The sequence below is a fragment of the Cynocephalus volans genome, chromosome 3, assembly GCF_027409185.1.
Source record: "Cynocephalus volans isolate mCynVol1 chromosome 3, mCynVol1.pri, whole genome shotgun sequence".
NCBI classification, from domain to species: domain Eukaryota; kingdom Metazoa; phylum Chordata; class Mammalia; order Dermoptera; family Cynocephalidae; genus Cynocephalus; species Cynocephalus volans.
The window spans coordinates 65,660,951-65,686,890 of record NC_084462.1 but is presented as its reverse complement, the minus strand read 5'-3'; the positions used below and the strand labels follow the sequence as shown (position 1 = coordinate 65,686,890).

General features: G+C 48.4%; 2 protein-coding genes across 6 annotated transcripts in view; one reads left to right on the top strand and one right to left on the bottom strand.

Moving 5' to 3' along the window:
- Window positions 1-8,385: 8,385 nt before the first annotated feature.
- Window positions 8,386-25,940, top strand: part of MPI (mannose phosphate isomerase) — a 22,313-nt gene continuing 4,758 nt past the window's right edge. Inside the window, exons 1-8 of one of the 4 annotated variants that reach the window (XM_063091397.1) lie at window positions 8,386-8,455; window positions 8,900-9,027; window positions 9,737-9,937; window positions 10,703-10,844; window positions 11,375-11,557; window positions 13,395-13,568; window positions 14,261-14,463; window positions 19,869-24,598. In XM_063091397.1, the coding sequence (XP_062947467.1) occupies window positions 8,440-8,455; window positions 8,900-9,027; window positions 9,737-9,937; window positions 10,703-10,844; window positions 11,375-11,557; window positions 13,395-13,568; window positions 14,261-14,463; window positions 19,869-19,883 (1,062 nt within the window). In that variant the 5' untranslated portion in view covers window positions 8,386-8,439 and the 3' untranslated portion in view covers window positions 19,884-24,598. The other 3 variants (XM_063091395.1, XM_063091394.1, XM_063091396.1) reach the window with 3 other exon arrangements.
- Window positions 16,453-22,550, bottom strand: FAM219B (family with sequence similarity 219 member B). Of its 2 annotated transcripts, none has more exons than XM_063091398.1 (5): window positions 22,241-22,550; window positions 21,948-22,035; window positions 21,137-21,214; window positions 20,665-20,713; window positions 16,453-19,193 (listed from the first exon to the last, which is right to left on the bottom strand). In XM_063091398.1, the coding sequence occupies exons 1-5, from the start codon at window positions 22,452-22,454 to the stop codon at window positions 19,026-19,028; spliced, it is 597 nt and encodes a 198-aa protein (XP_062947468.1). In that variant the 5' UTR covers window positions 22,455-22,550; the 3' UTR covers window positions 16,453-19,025. The 2 variants fall into 2 exon arrangements, with proteins under 2 accessions (XP_062947468.1, XP_062947469.1); XM_063091399.1 differs by having other exon boundaries at window positions 16,453-19,190.

The window sequence follows — 25,940 nt, the reverse complement described above, 5'->3', positions numbered from 1 at the left end:
CCCCTCCAAGGGCAGAGATCTGCTGTCTGCAGCCTGAGAAGAGAACAGTCCACACAACACAAGGCTGTCTACCTCCTCACAGTTTGCTGTAGCCTAGTACAGTGCTGGGCTGCTGAAGAAGAAATAGAACTGAATTATAACCAAGGAAGAGGATGCCCACCCATCTGTCCCTGAAGATCCCTAGGATCTGTCCACTTCCCTGTCACAGACACCATTTATTTACTCATTCATTTATTCAGCAAGGGAGGAGGTATAGTGTAATGGAGCTGTATGCTCTTGAACCAGTTTTTTTTTTTTTTTTTTTTTTGTCGTTTTTTCGTGACCGGCACTCAGCCAGTGAGTGCACTGGTCAGTCCTATATAGGATCCGAACCCGCGGCGGGAGCGTCGCTGCGCTGCTAGCGCAGCACTCTACCAAGTGCGCCACGGGCTCAGCCCTTGAACCAGTTACTTCATCTCTCCCAGACCCATTTTTCTCATCTCTGAAATGGGGCTAGTGACAGTACCTATCTCATAGGGTTGTTGTGGAGTACACCAACATTTATAAAGCAAATGCATTTCACAGGGCCTACTTTCCAAAGCCCTGTAGTCTCAGATTTATCCTAAACTTTTAAAATTACATATAGAAATGTTAACCTTGCAAAAGACAGGAAACTTTCCTCAGGCTAAAGTCTTTGTAACACAGCAAAGTTGCTAGCTCAAGGACAGACAAGTCACTTGATTGATATGTAAAAATACCGGGGAAATTGCTGTAGAGAAAAACAGTGTTTGCTAAGATCAAGTTTTTGTTGGTGGATCGACTCAACCTTTTACAAATTGAATTATGGAATGTCACTTTGCTTGTTACCAGCCTCTATTGCTAAACTATACTTAACCATAACTTCACCTGTGTTCTTTTCCTGTAACTTCCTGGTCTGGAGAATAAGTGCAGGGTGAGAACTCCAGTTCATGGTTAATTTCCAAAAGAAGGAATGCCTCTCTCTTGAGGGTTCTGGGAAATTAACCCCTTCGGGGTCTCTCACTGCTCGGAAGAAATGGGCTTTGAGTAATCCTTTTTGTGGCTCCATCACCCAGGGGAAGAGAGATGATAAATCCATGTGAGGCAAAGCAACAGTTGCCTTGAGAATTGAAGAAAAAACAAACTTTTTTTTCCTCTACTCTCACATAGTCACTCAACACAACACTTCTGACACCAAATGTGTGGGGGTTGTTTCCCCATACCAAACAATTGTCCAGTGAATACAAACTGTGTGTCCTATAATTCAATTCAATTCTCATACTATCTACCTGGGGATAGCATTGGATCCCACGGGTCAGTCCCACAAGACCGCCTCCCACTTCGGATGTCAATCACAAGCCCCAGCTTGTGACCTATTGCTTCTGACTGACTGGCTATCAGGTTTCCCAGGGTTCCCATAATCCCCTTATTGGGTTTGATTAATTTGTTAGAGTGGCTCATAGAACTCAGGAAAACACTTTACTTACATTTACTGGTTTAACATAAAGGATGTTACCAGACTCAGGTCTGGCTGCCCGCCCCCTTGAAAAGGAAAGAAAAAAACTCAGAAGTCAAATGGTTGGTGTTACAAAACCAGATGTATTCAGCTGAAGGAGATGGTAGGCTATCCCATCTCAAAGATTTACATTTACTGAGGGGTTTTTAAAGGAAGGGTTTAGGGAATGGAATGTGGGAGGTGAAAAGCAGGAGAGCAGGAGATGTGAGTTACCAGGGGTCCATTTCTATGGGTCAGGTACAAGGTCTTGCCAAGGCCTCATCTGGTTTCTATTCTCATCTTCACTGTTATCTCAGGACCCTGCAAGATTCTGATTTGCGCTGGTCTACTTGGCTGGTGCCCAAGGTCAGCTTCAGTCATTTGGCCTTGATCATTTCTCAAAACTCTACAAGTTTCAAAGAAATAAATGTTAGCCTTGCAAAGAAGTAATTAGCTTCTCAGCCTTGTTTTCCTACTTAGCGAGTGAGATAAGAAATTCAGGGGATGGGAAGAAAAGAGTGCAGAGAAAAAGAACTGTCTGTTGGGAAAATAGAATAGTTTTGTCAGGGCCCTCACCTCGGGTCCAGTTGGGTGTGGTTCAACATCCTTTGTAAGCAAATTGTGTGTGTGTGTGTAGTTAGTGCATGTGTGCCAATGTATCTTTTTAGTTTCGTTGCTATTCTTGTGTTCTACAGAGAGAGAGAAAGACAGAAACAGAGAGAGAGAGAGAGAGAGAGAGAGAGAGAGAGAGAGGAGTTTGGTGAAGCAGGCGGGCAGGTGTTGGCCTCAGGCGTCTACCCGGTGCAGTCATGCTTTCCAACCTATGGCTCCAAGGACCTTTAGTCCGGTTACCTAGCTCATAGACCTGCGTGAAGGGGTCTGGTGACCCAGCTTAGCCCATGAAGGGTTTGTGACCCAGTCTGTGAATGGGCTTGAGGGGTCTGGGAGCTCCAGACCCAGCCCTAGCTCAACAATCGGCCCAGTTGGTGCAGGAATACCGGCAGGTAAAAGAGCCCGACAACTGTTGTGGTTGCCTAGCTTTACAATTGGAGTCACGAACAGGATTAAGAGCTAGACGACTGGTGATGTCGACAGGATTCCGACATTAGCCTAGCCAAACACTGTCCTTTTAAAAATCCTCACCCGCTCTACAACCCAGACAGCTTTAGGTCCCAACACAGCTTCAGTCCTGCTCACTCCAACAAGGATACTACAAAGGATTCAGATGAACAGCCAAATGGAAAAGACTTACAGGGTAAGGTACATAGCAAGGGGCAAGAAACTTTTGTGCCCTCTCTGGACCACTACCTCCAGGAACCTCCATGTGTTCAGCTATCTGCAAGCTCCTCGAATGTAGCCTTTTTTTTTTTTTTTAGGTTTATATGGAGGTTTCATTATGTAGGTATGATAGATCACATCATTGACCACTGGCGAACAACATAACTCTCAGCTCTTCTTCCTTCCCCAGAGGTTAGAGGGTCGGGGCTGAAAGTTCCAAACCTCTAGTTATTTGATTGGTTCCCCTGGCAACCAGACCCCATCCTGACGCTATTCAGGAGCCCCCAGCCACCAATCATATTAGCATACAAAAAGGCACTTATTACTTAAGAGATTCCAAGGATTTTAGGAGTTGTGTTCCAGGAAACTGGGAGGAAACCACGTACAGCATATATAGTAGTTCATAATATCACAAGAATGAAGTGAGAGAATTCTTGGAAAGGGCTTAGTGCAGTATCCAGTGTGTTACAAACAATAAAAGTTAGCTGCCTTTGTATATTGAACCCTCAGCCAGGCACTGGCAGAAATGTGAAGCTGAATTAGACTAGCTAATCTAGAAGGGGAGAGAGGAAAGCAGGTCATCACTAGATAAAAGAGTGTGATCAGTTCTTCTAGAGATAGACCAGCAAGAAGGAAGGATGAAAGGTTCCAGATTCTTCAAACACCCTAGTTTCCCTTACACGCACATTTTTCTGTGTGTGGGGGGGGGGCGGGTTGCATGGGGGGGGGGCTCGGTCTGTCCCATCAGTCTAACTCTATGATTCTAAGTCTGGTTTCTGTGTTGGTAGTAGTGGGAGGTGCTCCAAGAACCCCATGCCCTCTCACACTAAACAAATGACTTGAAAGTCCAAAAGTTGGTGCAAGATGTCTAGCTAAGGCTAATGTCGGATTCCTGCCGATATCACCAATTGTCAAGCTCTTTTACCTGCCCGTAATCCTGCCGACTGGGTCAATTGTCGAGCTAGGGTTGGGTCTAGAGCTCACAGACCCCTCAAGCCTGTTGTCCAGAGTGGGTCACAAACACTTCACACACCAGGCTGGGTCGTCCCCAGACCCCTCACATGCCAAGCTGGGTCACTAGACCCCTCACACGCAGGTCTATGAGCTAGGTACCAGGCCAAAGAGGTCCTTGGAGCCATAGGTTTGAGATGCCTGAGGCAGTCAATGCCAGCCAGGTGGCGGCACCGCACATGTGCTCTAACTCCATCTACACACAACTTATTTACAAAGAATGCGCAGCACCACCCCCAACCAGACCTAAGGCGAGGGGACCTGATTATTCTATTTTCCCAACACAAGGATTGGAAGGTTTATTCAGATTACCAGTACTCAACTAAATGTCTAACCAAGTAAACAAAGAGAAAAGGGAAACAGTGGGGTCCACTTTATCCTGGTCCCAATTGTCAGGGCCAACCTCTTACCCTGACACAGTAATTGACAAAAGCAGTTCTCCACACTGTTGTCAGCAAAAAGAAGAAAGGTACCGCCCAGATTTTAATCAGAGAAACAAAGCATAGCCAGGAGCCCTCCAGGGTGGACATACACAGTAGCGGATACAATCCAACCAAATAGCAGAAGGCTCAGAAAATCAGAGAAAGGTAGAATTTTAGTGGCTTCCAGACTTCCAGATACTGTACGGTGTGGGAATGAATCCCATCACTCTCATGAATCCCCTGTCAGGGGGAACCTGCTAAAGCAAGATCTTCACAGTGTAGGACTAGCCTTCCCACCTCTGCTAGTGACCTGTCAGGGCAAGCTGCCACCGGCCAGAGAGAGCATGCTTCTCACAGGTTGAGAGGAGTTTAAGCTGTAGTTGTCCAGTAGTCACTTTAAAGAGGAAGAAAAGGGGGGGAAAGGAGAATAAAAGAGGATAAAGCATTGCCTTGTCAGAATTTTGGCCGGGGACTCCAGGAGAGACTTACCAGCAACACAGACGTGGGAGTAAAACAGTCCCAGTGGCCACTAGCCTCTTGCAGGTGGAGTCTTCTCTGGTGCCCAAAGCTTTCCAGTTTTCACTGGTGACTCAGTTAGGCTTTGGGTTCCAAGGTCATAGAAATGAGCAATGTACCTAGCAATAAAGCAAGCAATACCTTATTAAAAGAGGAGACAGACATGCATACGGGGGATAGTTACAGTAAAGCTAGCCCCCAGAGGGGAGCTGTTCAGGGTCTTTTATATGGAAAGGAGTTAAGGGGTACAGGCCAGCATCACTGGAGGTGGTCCGTTCTGTTCTTCCTGGCTGCATCATGGGTCCATGCTCATTTAGGGCTTTGGTCCTTGAGCCTGCTCAGTAGGTCCAAGATGGTGGTGGTGTTCATCATCATCACCCCAAGAGGGTCGTTGCAGTGGTCACCTTGAAGCTTTGTGCGCAGGTGGGAATTCCTAAAGGGGTCCTAAGGTTAATCTGTAACTTAATTTTTACAATTATGGTAAACAAGCCTTGGGGATGTGTTTAGCAACTCAGTGAATATCTGCTTCCTCTCTTATCTCAGTCTATTTCACCGGGCGGGCCTTGGGGTAATCATTTGCCCTGGGGGGTCTCATGACTGAAGAGTGGAAAAGTAACAAAGTGCCCTCTGCGGGGAAAATGGAGTCTGTTTGGTTCACAGGCCTAGCCTTACTCTGTTTCACTAGGACTGTCACCTCTCACTCCATGTTTCCTGGAGCTTTGACTGCTGTTCCCTTAGGCCCCTCCAGCTGGCTGCCCTTGGAGGTCCAGTTGTCACAGCCTTTCTCTACAGAATATAGCAAGGTTACTCTGCAGCTAAGACCCAGGCCCAGCCTTCCCCATGTAGGGCTTCCTGATGACTCTCCCTGACTTGGTTTTTTTTTTTTGGCTGCTCGCTGTTACAGAGATCCGAATCCCTGGTGTTGGTGTTATCAGCACCACACTCTAACTAACTGAGCTAACCAGCCAGCCCTCTCCCTGTCTTCTGTGTGTGCAACTCACAAGCAGCTCAGCCTGGAGGCGTGGCTGGGGTTCTGAGTTCCTGCAGCATTTAGGACAGTGAGGATCAGAGAAGCATGGAGCATTGACTGCCTTAAAAGCATCCCACATCATCCCATCTGAGCCTCCAACAAGCCTGTCGGGCTGGCATTGTTATCCACACTCTACAGAGGAAGAAACCAAAGCTCTGAGAGGTTAGAGCCTTGCATGTGACATTTGCCATCACCATCAAGCATTGATAAGTCTCTAACACATCACAGCAATTCCTTGCTCAAACCCTCTAATGGCTTAGACATTGGGACAAATGCTCAGAGGAGAACCTGAAGTCCTCACAGTAGCCTAAAAAGCTCTGCCTGCTGCCTTTCCTCTGACCTCCTCACTTCCCCTTTGTCCTGCTCACTCTGCTCCATCCTCACTGGCCTCTTTGCTATTCACTCCTGAACATGACAGGCACATTTCCATGTTCCCACCTTAGGTCCTCTGCTCTAGCTGTTTTCTCTGCCTGGAACACTCTTCCCTCCTCACCTCTAAGTCTGTACTCAAATCTTACCTTCTCAACGAGGCTTACTCAGTCAATCTTTTAAATTCTGCAAACTGCCTCCCACTCCCACCTACCCTCTTACTTTTTGTAGCCTTTATTACCTTCCAGCATATTACATGATTTACTTATTATTATTATTTTAAAGTTAAAAAAAGTGTGTTCAAGGTAACTCGGCAGCACGGCAGCATCACCAGAATACCTGCTGTTAAACAACAGCAGGCTATTAGTTTCAACCTACAAGGCTGTGTTTTGATTAAAAGGTTACTGTATTCAGTATTTTTTTTTTAAGGTGAGAAGAAATATCAGAAATAGTTGAGGGACCAGAAAGTGGGTCCTCTAGGTATGAAGAGACATTCTGCTAGATGGCTTTTTTAAATGTCTTGTCCAGAGTCACCTGCCTCATTAACAATGGTGTTTGCCTTAGAAGTCTCTCTTTGATTTTATAAATTGACATGATTTCTTTTTCAGTTATGAATGAATGCTGCTCTACTCCTTCAATAAGCCCATCACACGTTTTCACCAGGTTGTCTATAGGCACTTTTTCTGTAGTTTTAACAGTGTCATTTTCATTGTCACTATTATCACAATCACCTTGATTCAGAACCACTTTGGCTAATTCATCATCAATCAGTGAAAGAACAACTGGAGCCTCATTATTGATGTTAAAAACTTCTTTGATGTCTACTTCTTCTAGCTTACTTGATGGACTCTGAATGGATATTTTTTGCACATGTAAGGAGCTCAGATATCATTTTTTTTCTCATTTGACATACAATAACCTACAGTCATCATCACTGATTTTGTCAATGAATTTTTCTCCTGCTTTGTGATCACCAGATGATTTATCACCATCAATCTTTAAAAATTTAATGCCATGTCTTTTCTTAAATTTCTGCAACCAGCCTATTGAGTATTCACAGTTCACTTCAACTTTTAGTTCATCGTGATAGATCTTTGCTTGTTTTGTGGTTAGCATACCATTAAGCGGCATGTGTTCACTGCTATGCTGATGGATCCACTCTCAATACACAATCGAGATCTTCATTTTTAGCTTTATGCAGTATTTTACTATTTTTCATTAACTTCTGTTCATCACTTTCAGCACAGAACTTCAAAAGTTTATTCTCTGTTTCTTCAAGTCATATATGGTGGTTATTCGAATACTATACTTTTCTGTAAGATGTTTCACTTTTATGCCTCTGTCCAGTTTCTTCAACAGTTTGACTTTCTGTGCTATAGATAAACATAAACGATTCCTCTTTTTCTTATCACTGTTATCCACAGGAATATCTGCTGGCCTTTTTGACATTTTCAACAATATCTTTACACCACAGAGCAGAGAATAAGCAAAAGAACACAACGAGTAATGCACTTAGGTCTTGGTCTCAAGTGGGTCATCATGGGGAAACTGCTGTAGGTGTGTCCGGCCTTCACATATGCCATTTTATTACCCTTTGTGGGCATGCTTGAGTGGAGGAATCTAAGCGTGCGTGGAGAAGATGCTAAATGGGGCTGGGAGAATATTTTTTCCTTTGGGGATGCTGAATGAACTGCTGTGCACCTCCGTTTTGACTGCGACCCATCAAAAGAGGTCCGGTGTGAAATTTTCCACTTGTGGCATCATGGCGGCGTTCAAAAAATTCTGGATATTGGAGCATTTTGGATTTCAGATTTTGGGATTAGGGATGCTCAACCTCTCCAGGCTACCTCAGGCGCTTGCAGTGGAGCGTCTACAAGCGGCTGGAAAGGGGACTTCGCACCAAGATTTTCGGGAGCACGCGCTCTGGTTTACTTATTATACTTGTCTTCCCTTCACCAAAATGTACGCTCTCCGAAGGCAGAGGAACCGTTTCCCTGTTCTCTGATGTGTCCTCCAACCTCAGAAAATTCCGCGGTACTTAGCAGGTTTTCAATACATATGTGCCCGGTGAAGGAATGAAGGAATGAATGAATGAATACCGAGACCCAAGACTGCAGGCCGACAGCCTCTGGCTGGTGGGGGGGGGGGTCCTCCAGCTGAGCAGAGGCTGGGAGAGGGGTTCGGAGTGTCTGGCCAGGTACCCCGAGGGTCTGCGCGCGGAGCTCGAGAAACTACATTTCCCGTGAGGCTCTGGGCACAGAGGGCCGCGGGTGCTGCCGGGAAGGGCATACGTGTGAGAAGCCAGGTCCGGTTCGGCAAGAATGGCCGCTCAGCGAGGTGAGCTGTTGGCCGATGGGTCAGCCAGCGTGCTGGTGGGTCGCGTCCTGGCGACTAATCCCGGCATGATCTGCCAGGTCGAGACCACCCTGGGGCTCTGCGTTAAGATGGGTGGGCGGCGGGCAGAGGAGGGGCACTTGCGATGGGGATTGCAACCCTCGAGGGGAGGGGGCTCCGTTCTCCCTGACTGCGCTTGGGTCACTTCGAGACCGAGTGCCCTGGGATGGGTATCTCTTGCTCCCTCCCTGTCACCTCAGCGCCGCTCTCTGCCCCACGTCAGCACAAGATCCTTACTGCCCATCTTACATCGAGACCTGTAGGGGACAGGGGTATCACCCAACAACCTACAAACCTTTTGACTGTCTCCAGTCTGAACTCCCAGCTCTTGCCTGGTTTCTGGCCTGAGGAGTGGAGAGGAAGCTGACACTCTGTCTGTGTCCCTAGTATTCCCACTTTCCTGTGTGGTGCAGCAGTATGCCTGGGGGAAGATGGGTTCCAACAGCGAAGTGGCGCAGCTGCTGGCCAGCAATGACCCATTGGCCCAGATTTCAGAGGACAAGCCCTATGCAGAGGTGAGACCCCATCTGTAGTTCAGCCCACCTTACCCTCAAGTGAGACCAAAGGGCCCGAGGCAAGTTATGGGTCAGCTGGCAACAGCTGGGGCAGCAAAAAGGAAGGAGGCCCTCCTGGCTGTTCAGATCAGTGTAGGTTGATGGATCAGATGGTGGCTAATAAAAGAAGTTTTGTCACAATAGACTGCCATTCCCAGTACCCTCCTTCCTCCAACGACTCTCAGCACTTAGCTGACAATTAATTTTTTTACTTTGACTTTTTTTTTTCATTTTTATTAATCTAGAATATTATTTCTCCTGCCTATTTACTAGAGAAAAAGCCAAAGAATAGAAAGGCTTTAGCCTCTGCTTCCAAGACTGGAATAAGTGAATATTAACCCTTCACAGAGCCATTTGAGAGTCATGGCTTTTCAGTGACCTGGACAATGCAGATATCATTGGATTGATAAGGAAACTGACAGACGAAGATTCTGACACCCAGGGAAGGGAAATAACTAGCCCAAGGCACTATAGCTGGTTAGAGGCAGAGCCTGGATGGGGGCCTGGGTGTTCTGGGGTCTGCTGACACCCTGTATGTCTGTGATGGCATAAGCATTTGTACCCAGACATGGGGAGCCTATCCAGGGGAGCACAGCAAAACGGACCGGGGCAGGCCTACTAGTGGTGTCAGGATCTTACCCCTTCCCTTCTACGTTTCCTGTCTTTCCAGCTGTGGATGGGGACGCACCCCCGGGGAGATGCCAAAATCCTTGACAACCGCATCTCTCAGACAACCCTAGGCCAGTGGATTGCTGAGAACCAGGACTGCTTGGGCTCAAAGGTCAAGGACACCTTTAATGGCAAACTGCCCTTCCTCTTCAAAGTGCTCTCTGTTGAAACAGCACTGTCCATCCAGGCACACCCTAACAAGGTACTGGATCAGAGTGGGGACAGAGGTTAGGGTAGAGAAGGGCTTATGTCTAGGCCCTCCCACAACTTTTACTACTGCTTTTATCCTGCCTGTGCCAGACTCTAGCCCAGAGCTAAATCCAGGTCTGACAATTCCCAATTTAGCTCTGCAAAGCCAGATGCTGACACATGCAGCAGCTAAGTCTAAAGGGACAGCCGACCAGTCTTTGGCAGGGGAGCTTCTCTAAACTCATTACTGGGGTCTTGTTACTGGTCTCTCCTCCCCTAGCCCAGGTCTATTCAGATTGCCATTTTCACACCTGGCTCTCTGGGAGAGTTCAACTGCCACGATAGAGCAGGTACCCTAGCTGCTGCCTGAGCTCCACCCACTTGGAGTCTTCTTGCACAAGCCCCTGAGTCCCAGATAAAGCAACTGCCTGTACAAACTCTTCATTTCTAGATAGGCAAAGTAAGGCCTAGAATAGGGAGGGATTTACCCAAAGTCACACAGCTTGTTAGTGTCAGAGCTTGGCCTGGCATTTGTGTTTCCTGATTTATAGGCCAGACTTCTTAAGTCTGCTCCAGCTCTCCCCCAGATTTGGCCCATTCCCCTGCCCTGGGTTGGCTGACCCCAACTCTACATTATGCCTTGACCAGGCTCCTGGCCAGAGGTTTGAAGCCACTGGCAACTGGGTAAGGTAGAGAGCAGGGACTAGGTGGGACTGTTGTTCCTGCTAGGTGATGGCTGCGCCCTGACCATCCTCCTCTTCCTCTGGCAACCCCACAGGAGCTGGCAGAGAAGCTGCACCTTCAGGCTCCGCAGCATTACCCTGATGCCAACCATAAGCCAGAGATGGCCATTGCCCTCACCCCTTTCCAGGGCTTGTGTGGCTTCCGGCCTGTTCAAGAGATTGTAACCTTTCTGAAGAGTAAGGTTGGGCAGAATGCTGAGGGCATGAGTTTTGGGACTGGGATGTGTGGGGAACCCAGGCCAGAGTGGAAATAGTAGCAGAGAACAGAGGATGAAATTCACAGGAACTGAGGGGCTGGTTGGCCTCATGAAGCAGTTTTTGGAGTCAGTGGGCCAGGCCAGTGATACCAGGCACAGGTGTGGTTGCTGAGGGCTGGTGGTGAGCAGTTGGTTTTCTTTTTTTTTTTTTCTTTTAAAAGATGACCGGTAAGGGGATCTTAATCTTTGGCTTGTTGTTGTCAGCACCACACTCAGCCAGTGAGCTAACCGGCCATCCCTATATGGGATCCGAACCCGTGGCCTTGGTGTTATACTCTCCTGAATGAACCACGGGCCAGCCCCGAGCAGTTGGTTTTCACTGCAATGTTGGTTTAGTGTTGCCTGGCTCCTTGGTTAGGGATGGGATGGGGAGGCCTCCTCTAACTCCCCACTTCCATGGGTTCCATCTTACCATTCCTGATATGGGCCCTGGGCCTGGCCTTCCTGCAGAGGTGCCCGAGTTCCAGTTTCTGATTGGAGATAGTGCAGCAACACAACTAAAACAGAGCATGAGCTGTGACTCCCAGGCTATGGCCTCTGCTCTGCAGAGCTGTTTCTCCAACCTGATGAAGAGTGAGAAGAAGGTGGTGGTGGAGCAGCTCAACCTGTTGGTGAAGCGGATCTCTCAGCAAGGTGGGCATGGTTGTAAGCCTGGGTGCATGCAATGCCCCGGCTTGGGTTCCCTGGCACAGACACAAGGCTGTGGGGACAGGAGTCTCAATCTCTTTGCCCAAGTGGGACACTAAAAGGGGCCCAACTTAGATGGCTTGTTGGAGACTCAGCATTTCCTTCCAGTCTTTGTGGAGCAGAGCCCTAGGTTGAGAGCTGCTTCCTCACTGGTTGTTTTCTGTAGATGGTTGGAGGCAGACTGGCCTAGAAGACTCTTAGGATGCCTTCCACCTAGGCATTCTGAGATTTCCCACAGCCCTGTATCTGCTGCCCATGGGTGGACTTGTTTTTGGAGGCTAGAGAGTAGGAAGGGGACAAGAGGACCCTCCCTCTCCTCCCAAATCCTGATGTTTAGAGTTCTCAATCATTAGATCTTTCCTTAAATACCTATTTTGTGCCCAACGACCTTGTCCTAAGGAGAGTTCAGAAAATGCCTGTGATGGGTGTGGTCATGTCATGTTTGGATTGAGGAGTCTACACAAGCAGTAAGAAACACAAGGCAGAATGGACTCTCAGCTTATGTGACACAAGCAATGGTGTCTCAGCTCCTTAGCCTGGCAGCCCAAGCCCCTTCTACAGGTGGCCACAGAGCTCTCTTCTGGTTTTACCTCTACACATTTCCCCTGCTATCTTTGACCCACAAGGTGCTATTTATTTTACCCAAGCATATCCTATTTTGGTGGGGTTATTCTTTGGTGTTTTGTCTGCTGCATTCCTCTCCCTTTAGGACTTCTTACACTCACAGCAAAACTGATTATTCCTCCCCCGAGTTCCAATAACAGTCTGTTCATACATCTAAGTATAGATAGCCCTTAGCACTTATGAGTGTGTGCCATCATGTGCCCACTTGTTAGAACGGGGATTTTCTCCAGGCCAGAGACCTCTTTGACCTTTGTGTGTCCCAGTGCTTAGCAGAATAAGTATTCAGTAAGTCTCTGTAGACTCAGAGCCCCCCTCCAACCCAGACCAGCTGGTTTCTTTATTGTGGCGCTTACACCCTCTTTTAACTTAACAAATCCCATCCCCCCTTCTCTGCACACTCAAGGAAGTCCAGCTTACCCTGCCCCTGCCCCCCTTCCAAGAAGCCTGCCCTTGCTGCTCTAGCCCAGGCTGAGCTCATATTCCCCTGGTCAGTCTCCAGGACACATTTTGGCACTTGGCTTATTCTGCCTCATGCTATCTGTGGTGACCAACCATCCTGGTTTGCCTAGGGCTGAGAGATTTCCTGAGGCACATTAACTTTCGGTGCTAAAAAAGGGTAAGTCCTGGGCTAATGGACACAGTGGTTACCTTTCATGGAACTCTTTTGGGTTATCTCCCTAACTAGATTTTGAGCTCTAAGAGCAGTGGTTCTCAACCAGGGGGCATTTGGCAATTGCCTGTGGACATTCTTGACTGTCAAAACCTGGGTTGGGGGCTGCTAGTGGTATCTTGTGGGTGAAGGCCAGGGATGCTGCTAAACATCCAGCAGTACATAGGACAGTTCCCACAACAAAGAATTACCTGGCCCAAAATGCCAGTAGTGCTGAGGCTGAGAAATCCTGTCCTGAAAGGACCAAACTCTTGCCCTTTTAGTGGCATGTGAACAGTCAAGATGTGGTAAAAGATGGCATCTGTGTGGGGTGGAGTATCAAGGAAGGCTGGACCCCAAAGGCCTGGGGGTATGGCTGGGAGGATAGGTCTATCACAGCTTCTGGATTCCTGTGGGCAGGGACTCTTCCCCAGCACTCCCTGGCCAAGGTGGGGCTGTGCACACCTCTGACTGTCCCTAAGTTGCCTTGGGGTGCTCTGTGACCCTCAGTGGCTGCTGGAAACAACATGGAGGACATCTGTGGGGAGCTCTTGCTGCAGCTCCACCAGCAATACCCAGGGGATATCGGCTGCTTTGCCATCTACTTTCTGAACCTGCTTAACCTGAAGCCAGGGGAGGCCATGTTTCTGGAGGCCAACGTGCCCCATGCCTACCTGAAGGGAGGTAAGCCACATTTCAGCAGTGAGCCCACAACCATCCTCCTTGGGTCTTGTTTCCCCATCTGGACAAAAGAGAGAGGGTGGACGAGGCGACCCTCTCTAAGGACCATCCAGCTCTACCTCTGAGGTTTCCTGGGCTTAGCAGGGAAACAGCCAGTAGGAATGAAGAATGCCCATTTGGTGTTGGACACTCCTTAAATCTTCCCACCAGCACTGTGAGGTCATGACACTCTGATGTTAAGCCCTGTCAGTAAGTGTGGCAACCACAGTTTGAACCCAGACTATAGGATCAAGGCTGCTGTTCTTTCCCTTTCTGCTCAGCCTTTGCATATCTGTGCTATCAACCCAGAGATTTTTACATTAAAATAAGCATGTTGCCACAGAAGGATGTCCCATTTTGACTGCGGGCTGCTTATCCACTCATGCACAGGATCCTGTTGTAGAAGTGTGTCTAGAGTCAGGGAGGGGTGGGGCTCCCCCAGGGATTAATGTGACTCCCCCTGACGACTGGGTGACCTGTAACCAGTTTTTGGAATTTGAGATCTTAGCCCCATTCTCCCAGAGAATACTATTCATACAACATTTTTGCCTAACTCCGCATGGATTCATGGAGCTCAGGTTAGGAGGCCAAGTCTGGAGAGTGAAACTCCAAGGTGTATTTCATCAGCTTAGCACATGCCAATTGTCTGTCCACAGACTGTGTGGAGTGCATGGCGTGTTCAGACAACACAGTGCGTGCTGGCCTGACACCCAAGTTCATTGATGTGCCAACCCTATGTGAAATGCTCAGCTATACCCCCAGCAAGCACAGGCTCTTTCTCCCGACGCAGAGTCAGGAAGACCCCTACCTCTTCATCTATGACCCCCCTGTGCCAGACTTCACCATTATGAAGATGGAGGTGAGTGGGGGCTTTGGGAAGTGTCTTTTGTGTAGCATGAAAAACCCTGGTGACGGTCACAATGTGGAACATACCTGGGGCTTTGTTTCTGTCCAGCTCACTTGGTTGGGGGGCGGGGGTGGCCAAAGGGCCTGCCTACTCCTCTCTACCACAGGCCAGACATAGGCCTCCATGCTGACGAGAGCCTGAGCAGTAGGGGATAAGGGGGCAGAACTCTCCCCCACTGCCCTGGGGGTTGTCCTAGGCCTGTGAGCTGACTGGAACAGAGACTGAGCTGCAAGTCCTATCGTTTCTTTGTGCCCAGGTTCCTGGCTCTGTTACAGAGTACAAAATTTTAGCACTGGACTCCGCTAGCATCCTCCTGATGGTACAGGGGACAGTGACAGCCAGCATGCCCACAGCCCAGGCAACAATCCCCCTGCAGCGTGGCGGGGTGCTCTTCATTGGGGCCAATGAGAATGTCTCACTGAAGCTTACTGTGCCTAAGGACCTGCTGATGTTCCGTGCATGCTGTCTGCTGTAGAGGCCACAGCCTCCCCAGCTCTCCTCAGTCACCCTAAATCCTGGCCAGCCTCACCTCCTCAGGCCTAGGCCAAACCCCCTTCCCTGCTCTGGACTCTTTGGGTATACCCTGGAAGAGCTGGGGTAGAGGAGTGAGCTTGAAGGTAGTGACACCTGACACCTCATATTCTCTCACCACTCCTCCCACACCTGAGCCAGGCTCTCCTCAATTCAGGAAACAGCAGCTCTGCTCCAGCCTACAGCATTAGGCTATCTGGAGAAACCTGACACAGTATTAGCTCAGTATCCATCATAGCAAGAGGCGAAGTAATTCTAAGAACAGGGTTCTTGCCCCAGGGCTGCCCACTTCCTCAGATGCAAGAAGGAAAGGGAAAAGGTAGGCCTATGGACTAATGTTGCTTACACTCCCTTGCAGTATCGAAGCAATTAAAGATAACATTTGTTGAAGCTGTGGGGTACTCAGGCTTTGGCGTTCCTGTCCCTGAAGGGGGCTGAAAGAGCCCTCCCTGGGTGTTGTCTGGTTTTTGCTTTATTCCTACTTCATACAGTTTGCTGGGGATGAGCAGGCTGGACTCCAGAACCTTTTTATGGGAAGTAGGAGGAAGCCAGCTTCAGCCTCAGATGCACAGCTTGCTGGCAAGCCTTGGGCCCTCCAGCCCTACAGAGAGAAGGTAGGTTTAAGGATACACTAGTCATCAGTGCAAGATTCTTCTCTATTTTTCAGTTGGCCCTAAGAGCAGGGGCTGGCAGGCCGGTTCTGGCCATGCCCATTCATTTGCATTATGTCTGGCTGCTTTCAAGCTACAAGGGCAAAATTGAATAGTTGCACCAGACTGTATGGCCCTTCACAGAAAACGTTTGTCAACTCCTTCTCTAGGATATATTCAGTCATTATAGATTACAGGGACTTAGGACAGAATGATTCAATTTTTGCTGTGAGAAGCCCAGCCACCTTTGCCAAACTGGCAGGAAGTACCTCAGAGGGCATCTACTCTACCTATGCCCACCTCCAAGGCTGGAGCACACCTCTGCAAGAGGCTGGCTGTGTTGCTGCTGAGGTTTCTGACCTATAGTCTTACATCTTTTCACCCCACAGTAAGCAGAGGTTCAGGCCATTGGCTTCTTCCTATGGGGTAAGGGTTTAGACTCATACTAAAGAATCCTTCTGGGCTTCTGCCCACACTAGACCCCATGTAAAATGGAGTTTAGGAAACAACCTTAAAAAATGTTCTGGATTTTTTGGCCTCCAAGTTTTCGTTAGCTTAAAAAAAAAAAAAAAAAGGAGCTGGAAAGAAATGGTCTGCTAAAGGGAACCTATTCTAAAAAGAGAGATGATCTGCAAGCATACTGAAAATGAAACAAACTCAAAAATGGTGCCTGTCCAGAACAGAATCAAAAATGATGAAAGAGAATTGAATGCCCATCCAGAACAGCAGAAAGAGGAACAAGTTTCCAGGAGGAATTGCCACAGTTGGGCTGTTAAGGCATTTCTTCATTTCAGGATATCCAGACCTTTCTTAAAAATCCTATTGCAGCACAGACAGTTCCACTAGCATGATTGCATTTATTCTTATAAATGTACAGAGCTTAGAAGTGCAAGCCAAAAGTTCTGTAGATTACTGTGTAAACACCATATGGTGCTACTCTATCTGTGAGGTAAGCCTGTATATACCCCTCTCTCCCAGGGGACTGTCACCTGCAGAAAACCCAGCACACTGAATTAAGGCAGTTTGGCTCTGGGCACCTTTGATGCCTTTAGTGGTGGTATTTTGGTCTATGGCCTCTGGCCCCAAATGACTGACCATTTCTGTCCTGTTGCACTGTTACACTGTTCCTTGCTCCAGGTCCCTGCAGCTTTTTCTGCAAGGTACCCTCCCAAACAGAATCAACATCCTCTACAGGGACAGTTGCAGCCAGTGTTGATTATAACAGTGACCACACAGAGGGCCTTGGTTTTGGGGTCCTGCCACCTGCACCCCAGCAGCTGCCAAATGCCCGGGCTACTCTGTCCTAATCAATTCTCCCATAGAAATGTGGCTGCACAACATGGCTTTCACAGCCACCTTCTGGCCCCCGCTGCATCCCCCACCACCACTGTCTTTCTTTACAGTCCTACGTCTAATCCTTTCCACATGTGTGCTTCACCTCTGCAGAAATCAGAAAGGCCTAGACAGTCTCTGTGGATGGGGAAGAGGTTCAGAATGAAGATGTTCTTCTTGTTCCCTGCATGCATTTGCACAAAGTGCTCAAAACATTGGGCAGCTGGGTAGAGTTGCAAGTCCCATTCCACAACAGAATAACCATCTTCCTCCCCTGTTCCCCAGACCCCTGGTTTCTGTCCCATCTCCCTCTGGTGATTCTAGCTAGTAGAATAAGTCAGCCACAGATCCTAGATACTATATACTCCTCTCAACCTTCCACAGTTTGAAAAAAATACAAAGATAGATGCCCATCAAGCGCTAACAGGATACCCTCATGAGGACTGTCTTCTGACAAATAACAAATAAGGCCTTATCTTTTTATGACTTTCTCAGTCTTCCAATCACCTCTCGTGGTACAGCAGAGTCTGTACCATCCCTCATATGCCTGTAGTGGCCACAGGACATTGAGTGAAGTAAGACATGACATTTTCCCATGTGAGGCCAATCCTGAGTACCATGCCCCTTGGGCTGGGAACCCTGTCTATTCCCATTCAAACCTAATCATGGTCTTGGGTGAGACCCCTGCCCCCAAAAAACCAACAACAAAAAAACCAGGACTACTGAAAAACTAAATTCTAGAAAGAGGCCTCATATAACAGATGCTATCTGGTTGGGGGTAACATAGAGGAAATTATGCCTGATTCTGCTGTGTTCAGGCTGGGGGCCAGGAGGCTGTGTTGCACCCAGAGGTTTGCTGTAAAGCCCAATCCTGAGTATCCACTAAGGCCCATGCTGTGATCAGAAGAATCTGGCAATAGAATGGCCCATGCTGGAGTGAGGGGTGCCTTCTGCACTGGCAGATTCATCTTAGGCAGGGGCCTGGCAGCTGGCTTAGGTCCATCCTCCCCATCCTGTGAGTCTCAGCCTAAGCCAAAACCCACACAGCTGCACCAAATACACCTACACTCACCCATTGCTACTTCTCAAAAGTTTAAAAAGCTAAATGAATAGGAAGGCACCAGACCGCTCCCTGAAGCTCCCTCTGCTGGTAATCACAAAAACGGCAGGTTTCTGGGGCCAGCTCAGGTACCTTCAACCCAACCTTTAGCTCAAAGGCTGGGTGGATAAACTAAACAAGACCAAAGAAACACAAATAAATAAATATGTATATGATGTAGCAATTTTTCTCTAACTAGGGAAGGGCTGACCAGAGTCACTAAATTCACCCAGACAGTTGGATCAGTTGGGGATCCATGTCCAGGGATTCTGGAAGCCATGATCCTGTTGCGTCATTAAGCAACCAGCTATGTTCCCTGCCATAGCTAGAGAGGTGCAACCTGAAAGACAAAGGGACCTGCATTATGCTCTTTTGAAGGTCAAACTTGTAACCTATCTTAGAACTGGGAAGAGGAGGAGAGCATATGGAATTTCTTGAACTGGTCCCAGTTAAATTCTTTTTCAAAGATTCCCAGCTACAAGCCATAAAGTGCTGTTTTCTGCCTCATACAACAGTACCCAGCACAGCCTGGGCACAAAAGCTTGCTTTTTCTCTCCCCTAGAGCACCTTGACAAATACTACTTAAGATGTCTGCAAGTGTTTTTCTTAGTCACCTTGGTCACCCACCATAAGAACCAGAATTCCCGTTTCTGCCCTTATTAAAGTGGCTTCTCCAAACTTTGCTCCAACGTCAGAGGAAAGCTACAGAATTCCACTCATCACCCCATGGCCTAGAGAAGCACCAGGTAGGGGCTACCTGCAGGTCACTGACATTCCCAGAGAATCAGTGCCTCCAGTGTTTCTAAGCTGACAGCAGTTCCCATTCTACTTGGTGAGCTATGAAGGGCCAACAGAGCTCTGTAGGCCTCATGGAGAACAGGGCCTATCTTGGAGGGTTATGTCTACTGGAGAGTACAAGAGGAAGACTCGCCAAGAAAACACCAGCAACAGGAGCACGCTGAAGAAGCAATAGGCTTAGGGGGAATGAGGTCCAAGTCCTCGTCATCTGGAATCTCGTCCAGGTGATACCCATCTCGGAGCAGCTGCCGGCTCATATCCTGGTTCACCTGCTAAGAGAAGAGAAGGGAACTATAAGCCAAGATGCAGAACAGAAATAACTGCTGCCCAAAAGACAGGCCCACTCTCCCTTACCAAAGCTTCCTATCCATTCTCCATCCCCAGGCCAACCTCACACATCCCTAAAGGAGGAAGTACCACCTTTTCCTAGTTGTGCCTCACCCAGCAGTGAGGGGCACCCAGAAGCCTAACTCGTATTGTTCAAGCTTCACTGTCACTGACCCCCAGGGGAGCTGCTCTCACAAAAGAATCCTGAGGCATCTGATATAAATATCAAATTTCCGATTATGTTTGACCAGATTAAGTCTGTCCATTTCCACTGGGAACCCAGACTGGTCCCTATCACGGCTGAAGAATGATAGAACAATAGGCTACAGCAGTAGAGGAATATGGGTTACAGTGGAAAGGGGTTGGGAGCAGCTTGGTCTGCACTGCCAGTTAGACATGTTATCCTTTGATGCCAGCAGAGCTGAGTCCCTGCAAAGTGGAACCTGCCAGCCTGGCTTCACAAGTTCCACTGAACAGAAGGAAAATAAATGAACCTGGGAAAAATGTAGGACTTCCTCTGATTCTTGACTAAGTTCTCTTTTCTTAGTTTTAAACAATCTTAGACACTCAGATATTCAAGGAGGACACTATTTGCAAACTGCCCCTATTTTCTTTGGCAGAAACTCAGAGGCTAGTCAAGGATTTCCAGGAGAATAAGGAAGAAATACCAGTGGTGTACAGCCATGACCTCAGCATTTCACCACGTAAAAGGAGTAAGCTGCACAAGCCAGAATTTTACATCCCTGTGTTTCTGTCTGGGACAATCACTCTGGAAACATGTCCACAAGACCAGTCCAGGAGTGTCTCAATCTGAGTTCCCATAAATGGAATAACTGAAGGAACAGAAGTTGTTTGGCCTGGAAGAAAGCAAGCTTGGTGGAGGATAGGCAGGGGAGGAACAGGAAATTGTAAACTCAGATAAAAGTCAAAAGAAGAGAGAGTTACTGTGTGACACAGGAAGGCAGGCCTAGGACCAATGTTCCTGGCTGCAAGAAACATTTCAGATTAACAAGGGAGAATTCTCTAAGAGCTACCCAAAGAAGGAATCGTGTACGTGTTGGCAGGAAGGCGGGCAGCAAGGCTTCTTGAAGTCAGTGAGTACCCAATTATAAGAAGCATTCGAGAGGCTACTAAATACTTAGCTTGGATCTATCAAGAGGATTCCTTTTCTAAGTGTAGTCTGGAAGACTTTTGAGGTCATTTCCAGCCCTGAGGGTATATGGTCTCCCGGATTTTCAACAGCCCTCCTTAGACACCTATACCTCTGCTGGGGGAAGAGGGCAGAATGGAAGATCAGAGAACAAACTGGAAGTCTGGCATAGTGCTGTGCACACAGCAGGCACCAAACAAGCATTTGGCAGTGGCGGTGATGCTGCATGCAGCCCAGCCCCAGGCAGAAAAGCGCTCTGGACTTGCCTCTGCAGAGGAATACCCGGAGGAGTATCTGGATTCCAGCTCCCCATCACTAGAAGAAGAGGACGACAGTCAGTTCAGGGGTAGGCCTGTGGAGCGCATTTGCAAATGGCAAGGAGGAGCACATGCAAGGGTGTCTGGAGGACTTGGGAGGCAAAGACTACACACCATAGAACTCAAGCCCAGAATCTGCCATGAATAAAAATGACTGCTTCAATAGGCTCCAGCAGGGACAGTGCAGACCTAATAGGTCATGATGATCCCCCAGGACAACACTGATGCTCCAAATCCTACAGCAGCATGATTACCTATGAGTCTTCTAACCAAGCCATCTTGGGGGGATAGTGCTCAGAAGAGAACAGCCCCGGAATGTGCATGAAAGGCTTTGGAGGAGACGGAACAAGCAAAGGCACCAAGCGATCTGCAGTTTTATCCAAGTCATTCCCCAAGGAGTATTTCCAAGGGCAGCACTCACCTGTCAGAGTCGAGGGACACCAAGTTTTCATCTGGACTCTGGCTAAGAGCAGTATAGCCCTTCTTAAACTTCACTGACCTGAGGGGAGATGGAGGAGGAGAGACCAGGCATAGATGAAAGCACCAGCATTTCACAAGGAAAGCCAGAGTTCTCGTAACCCTTACGGAGAACGAACTGACTGCACTACTCCTGACTTGTCCCTCTACCTGTCAAGCAGCCACCACTGCTTACAACTATCTGGCTACAGCTCTTCAGAAAATGTACTCCCTCAGCCACTGCACTTGACAAAAAGCACATCTCCCCTCTCATGAACCAGGAAAAGCAGCCCACCCCGCTGCCTGATTTAACCAGAGGACAGAAAAACTGCAAGTCCTTGGGCAAATCCTTTCACCTTTCCGGGTGTCAGCTCTTATCGGTAAAAGGAGGCAATGGATAAGGTCCTATCCAGCTCTGAGAGTTTACTGTTCTGTTAAAAAACAAAAAACAAAAAAACAGCACTAGTCTTTCCCACATTGTTCTCCATCACTCCTGGAGACTCCAGCCACCTGCTCCTCCCTAACTTAGAAACTCAAGACAGTGAATGATCCTATGCACTGACACAACTCCTTTATTCCAAAGCCCTTTCCCTATTATCCCATCTTTAAAGGAAAAGAGGAGGCTGTTCCTCTTCTCATTTTAAAGATAGTGAACCTGACAGATTGCCGTGAGGAAAATCACTCGCTCTGCTTTAAACGTGGGCACCCTGTCTCCCAGCCTGAGGATTAGGGCTTTCTCGGAAAGCTGCCGGCACAGAGGTGGCGCCTGCTGAGACCTTTTCCCTGAAGAGTCTGGGCGGTTCGACGAGGCCCCCAGCATGCCTTTTCTCCGCAGAACGGCCTTGGCCAGGTCCCGGTGCTTCTCTGGAAGTCAAAGGGCCCCCATCAGCCGGGTCTTGCCCACTCCGCCGAGGTTCTCCAACGCCGGGATACCGCTCTCTCCGGACGGATTTCCGGGGGCGGGAGCGGGCTGCACCTAACCCCTTCCCTCTGGGGGCAAGGCCCAGCGGAGCTCGGGAGCCCGCCCTGAGAACGCGGCAGCCCTCCCCCCACCATCGGCCTCACTCACGCAGCTTGGCCTGAACGGAAGGTGCGCGCGTCACCGTGTACGGCCCCCGCTTCTCCACGGCCGCGGGGGTGCGCTCCCCCGGCCGGAGAGCTCCGCTGCCGCTCCGCCCAAAGGGCGGCCCAGCAGCTCCTGCCGTGCGGTCCGGGGTTCCACCTGGCCGGGGAACGGGGGCAGACGCCGGCACCGCGCGCCCACCGTGCCCTACTGTCGCCATGGCTTGGCCACGCCCCGCCGGGTGGCGTAGGCCGGCCCCATGGCTAACAAGCCAACGTTCGGGCGAGGGCGGGCTATCCTCTAGCAAGATGGCGGCGCGCAGATGCGGGCCGCCCACGCGCGGACCTTTCCGACACAGCCTGCTGGGGGGTTGGCCCAACTGTTCCGCCCTTCCGGGGAGCTGAGCAGCTTCCATCTAGCTTTTGGGGCTAGCTACGGAACTTGTAGTCGATCCGAACCTGGTGATGTCGAGGCTCAGTTCTGTCTCTAATCGAAATTAAGTATTGATGTTTATGGAGGGCCGCGGGTGTTCATCGGCCGGGTGACATCCGTTTACGCCCTGGTTTGCGCGCGCCCTCCACGCTCCTCGATGCGTCTCCTGGGGGTCATCTCGCCACAGCTGGAGCTCCCTGAGAGCGGACTCTGGAGGCTTTGGATTGAGAAAAGCAGTATTGAGGAGGAGAGGTATATCAGTGCCCTTCTCCAGAAAAGGAAACAGGCCCCAGAATTTCAAGGACCTTGCGAGGTGACACGACTAGAGGCAGTGCCTGAGCTCATCAATCTGACTCGACCCCAAGTTCTTTCCAACACTACGCGGTTCCTGAGACCTTGGACGACGCCTGACTATAGGCCTGTTCCCACTTTTTTTTTTTATGGCGGCTGGCAGGTAGGGGGATCCGAACCCTTGACCTTGGTGTTACCAGCACCATGCTCTACCGAGCCTTACATTTTAAAATGGAACTAATGTCGCTACTCATCCTACAGTGACAAAGGCAAATAGGCGCTGGAAAGGAGGGTGAAAGTGCACTCCGAGGCTGTGTACAGCAGGGACTGTGTCAAAGCTCTTGACTTCTCTGGTCCCCAAGGGATGTGCTGCGGCTGAAAGAAGTCCCAGATCCTGGTAGGAACTGCCAAATTTCAATCTCATGAGGTTGTCCCGTGGCTAATTTATTGGTCTCCACTGGATAGGTCAACAGTGTGCAACCTCTTAGCCCCCAGGGCCACCCAAACTGTTGGGCAGAACTATGCCTTAAGCAGGATAGGAGGAAAGGAAGAATTTAGGGCTGGAGTTTTTGAAAAACCACAAGCACAAAGGAAACATTATTTTGGTAGATTCCCCCCCTACCCTGCACCCCCCACCCCAAGATGTCAGATTGTTTTTCACCTCCAGAAACAGCAGTTTCTTATGGCTCAATTTAATGTTTAATCCTCATGACCTCGCAATGAAGGTGGGTAGTTATTCCTGTTGTACAAAATGAAGCTTAAACTTGATCAGATTCACCAGTTTAGTGGTAAATCTGGAATTTGAACCCAGGTCCCTGTGGATTTCAGAGAAGTGGTTTTCTCCTGGCGATGCTGTTAAACTGATGGGGCCCTCACCAAGAGACAAAGAAAATGTGATCAAAACTCAATGTCACAAAATCACCAGAAAGTTGTAGCAAAGTCTGACAGCCCTCATACATGTCCCTGCCTGGTTTTCCATCAATAGTGTTGTTAATTGCTTTGTGATTGAACATGGACCCTGTAGCCAGATGATTTGCTCAGGCAAGTTAACCTCTTTATGTGTCGATTTCTTTACCTGAGAAATGGGGATGATAATAGAACCTATCCAATAGAATTGTGAAAGTGCTTAGAATGGCACCTGGCATACAGTAAGTACTCAAGAAATGTTATCATCACATACTTCACATAGCATTCTAAGGATTTAGTGTTTATTCTCTTATTTGACTTTACACTCTCCAAGGGCAGACTGCTTTGTTCATTTTGTATTTCTCGTTTTTTAGCACAAGGTCATAGTAATAAATATCTGTTGAATGAATGTCCTATTTCCTCTCAGTTTTTAGTTAATTAGTATCATAGACTTGGGGCTGGAAGAGGTCTTAGAAATTCTATGTGTAAACTCATTTTATTAAAGAAGAAATTGTGATCTTGTGATAGCTGTGACCAACTACCCTGGCCTGGATGTCGGCAATTCCCTTTTCCACTTAAGAAATTTTGTTCATTAGGAACCTAAGAAAAACAAATTACTCCCCACTCCCCCAAACAAACAACAAACCCTAGGTTCTAAGGAGATGAGGCTCCACGGCAAGTATTGCCATAGCTCATGGCACAAAGTCCCTCTTCCTTACCCCTGCTATGCAGACCGTAATCCAGTGACTGTGCTGGCACCCCTGCTGGGTCTGGGTGTCCTCAGCTCCTCCATTCAGCAAAGCTTTATTCATCTCCTATGCTATGGCAGGTGCTATGCTAGGTCCTGCAGACCTAATGATGACACAGATAAGGTATCTCCCAGTCCCATCTTGTTTCTTTGTTGTTGGAGGTGGCAGGTCCTTGGGGAGAGGTTATTGACCGTTAAGCAAGAACTGCCACCCTGGCTTTTGGGCCCTTCTACTCCCACTGAGCAGTCACATCCTTCATCATTGGCTCCAAATCATGGGAATCCCACCCATTCCCTAAACTTCTTTAGTCCTCGGACAGATGAATCTCTAACATCAGTAGAGAATTCTGGTTCTGCTGTTCACTGAGCTGAATCCATTCATCTAGGCCAAGTATCTGGGGTTAGACATTAGAAGGGATGGATGTCAACCACTTTTTTATCCTGCTACTTCCCTCTGAGACTCTCCTCCTCAGAAGCCAGTCTCACCGGTTTCGACCTCTAGCCCAAAGAACTTATCCCATTATATTGGTAGAGCACAGATAACTGACAAATGGAGCCCATGATTTTGCAGGTCTTTCTGGGCTCCCAGGTCACCTATCCCACCTTTGTCCCTACATTAATGCATGCCACCTCCCCCTAGAGAAGAGATTTCCCAATCCTCACAATATCCTCATGTGGCACTGTCATACCCACTTCACGTATAAAGAAACCGAGGGTCAAAGAGTTGCCTTGCCTAAGGCCTCAAAGTTGCAGAGATTAGAGTTGAATCCTTGTCTGCCTCAAAAGCCTGTCCTCTTTATTCCTCAAGTTTTTGTGAAATGTGCAGAATCTATTTCCAGAGCATAACACTTGCTCTAAACAAGATACTTTTAGAATTAAAATGTTGGAAAGAAAGCTAGCACATGCAAAGGCATGGCCACAGCTATAGAGAGCCAAGCCCAGCACAGAATCATCTCACTTTTGGTGTTCAACCAAACTTCCCCAATGCAGGAAAATGGCAAACTGGACAATGCCTCTACAAAATGTGAAGATGGACTTTTTGTGCTGCTAAGGACAAGCTCCCTGAAACCCAGTTAAACAGACACGAAAAACTGCAGTGAGAGCCAGCAAAGCTTAGGAGAGAATGACTAGGCTTAAGCCATTTTCCCAAGCACAACCAAAAAATAATAACAAGTAAAACAATATTAACAATCTTTCATTCTCATTATAATCCTGCAAGGTAGCTCCCTCCCATTTTCAGGTAAGAAACCACAGCACAGTAACGGTAGGTAACTTATCTAGTCATACGGCTGCTATGCAGTAGGTTGGGATTTGAGCACAGGTCTGAAT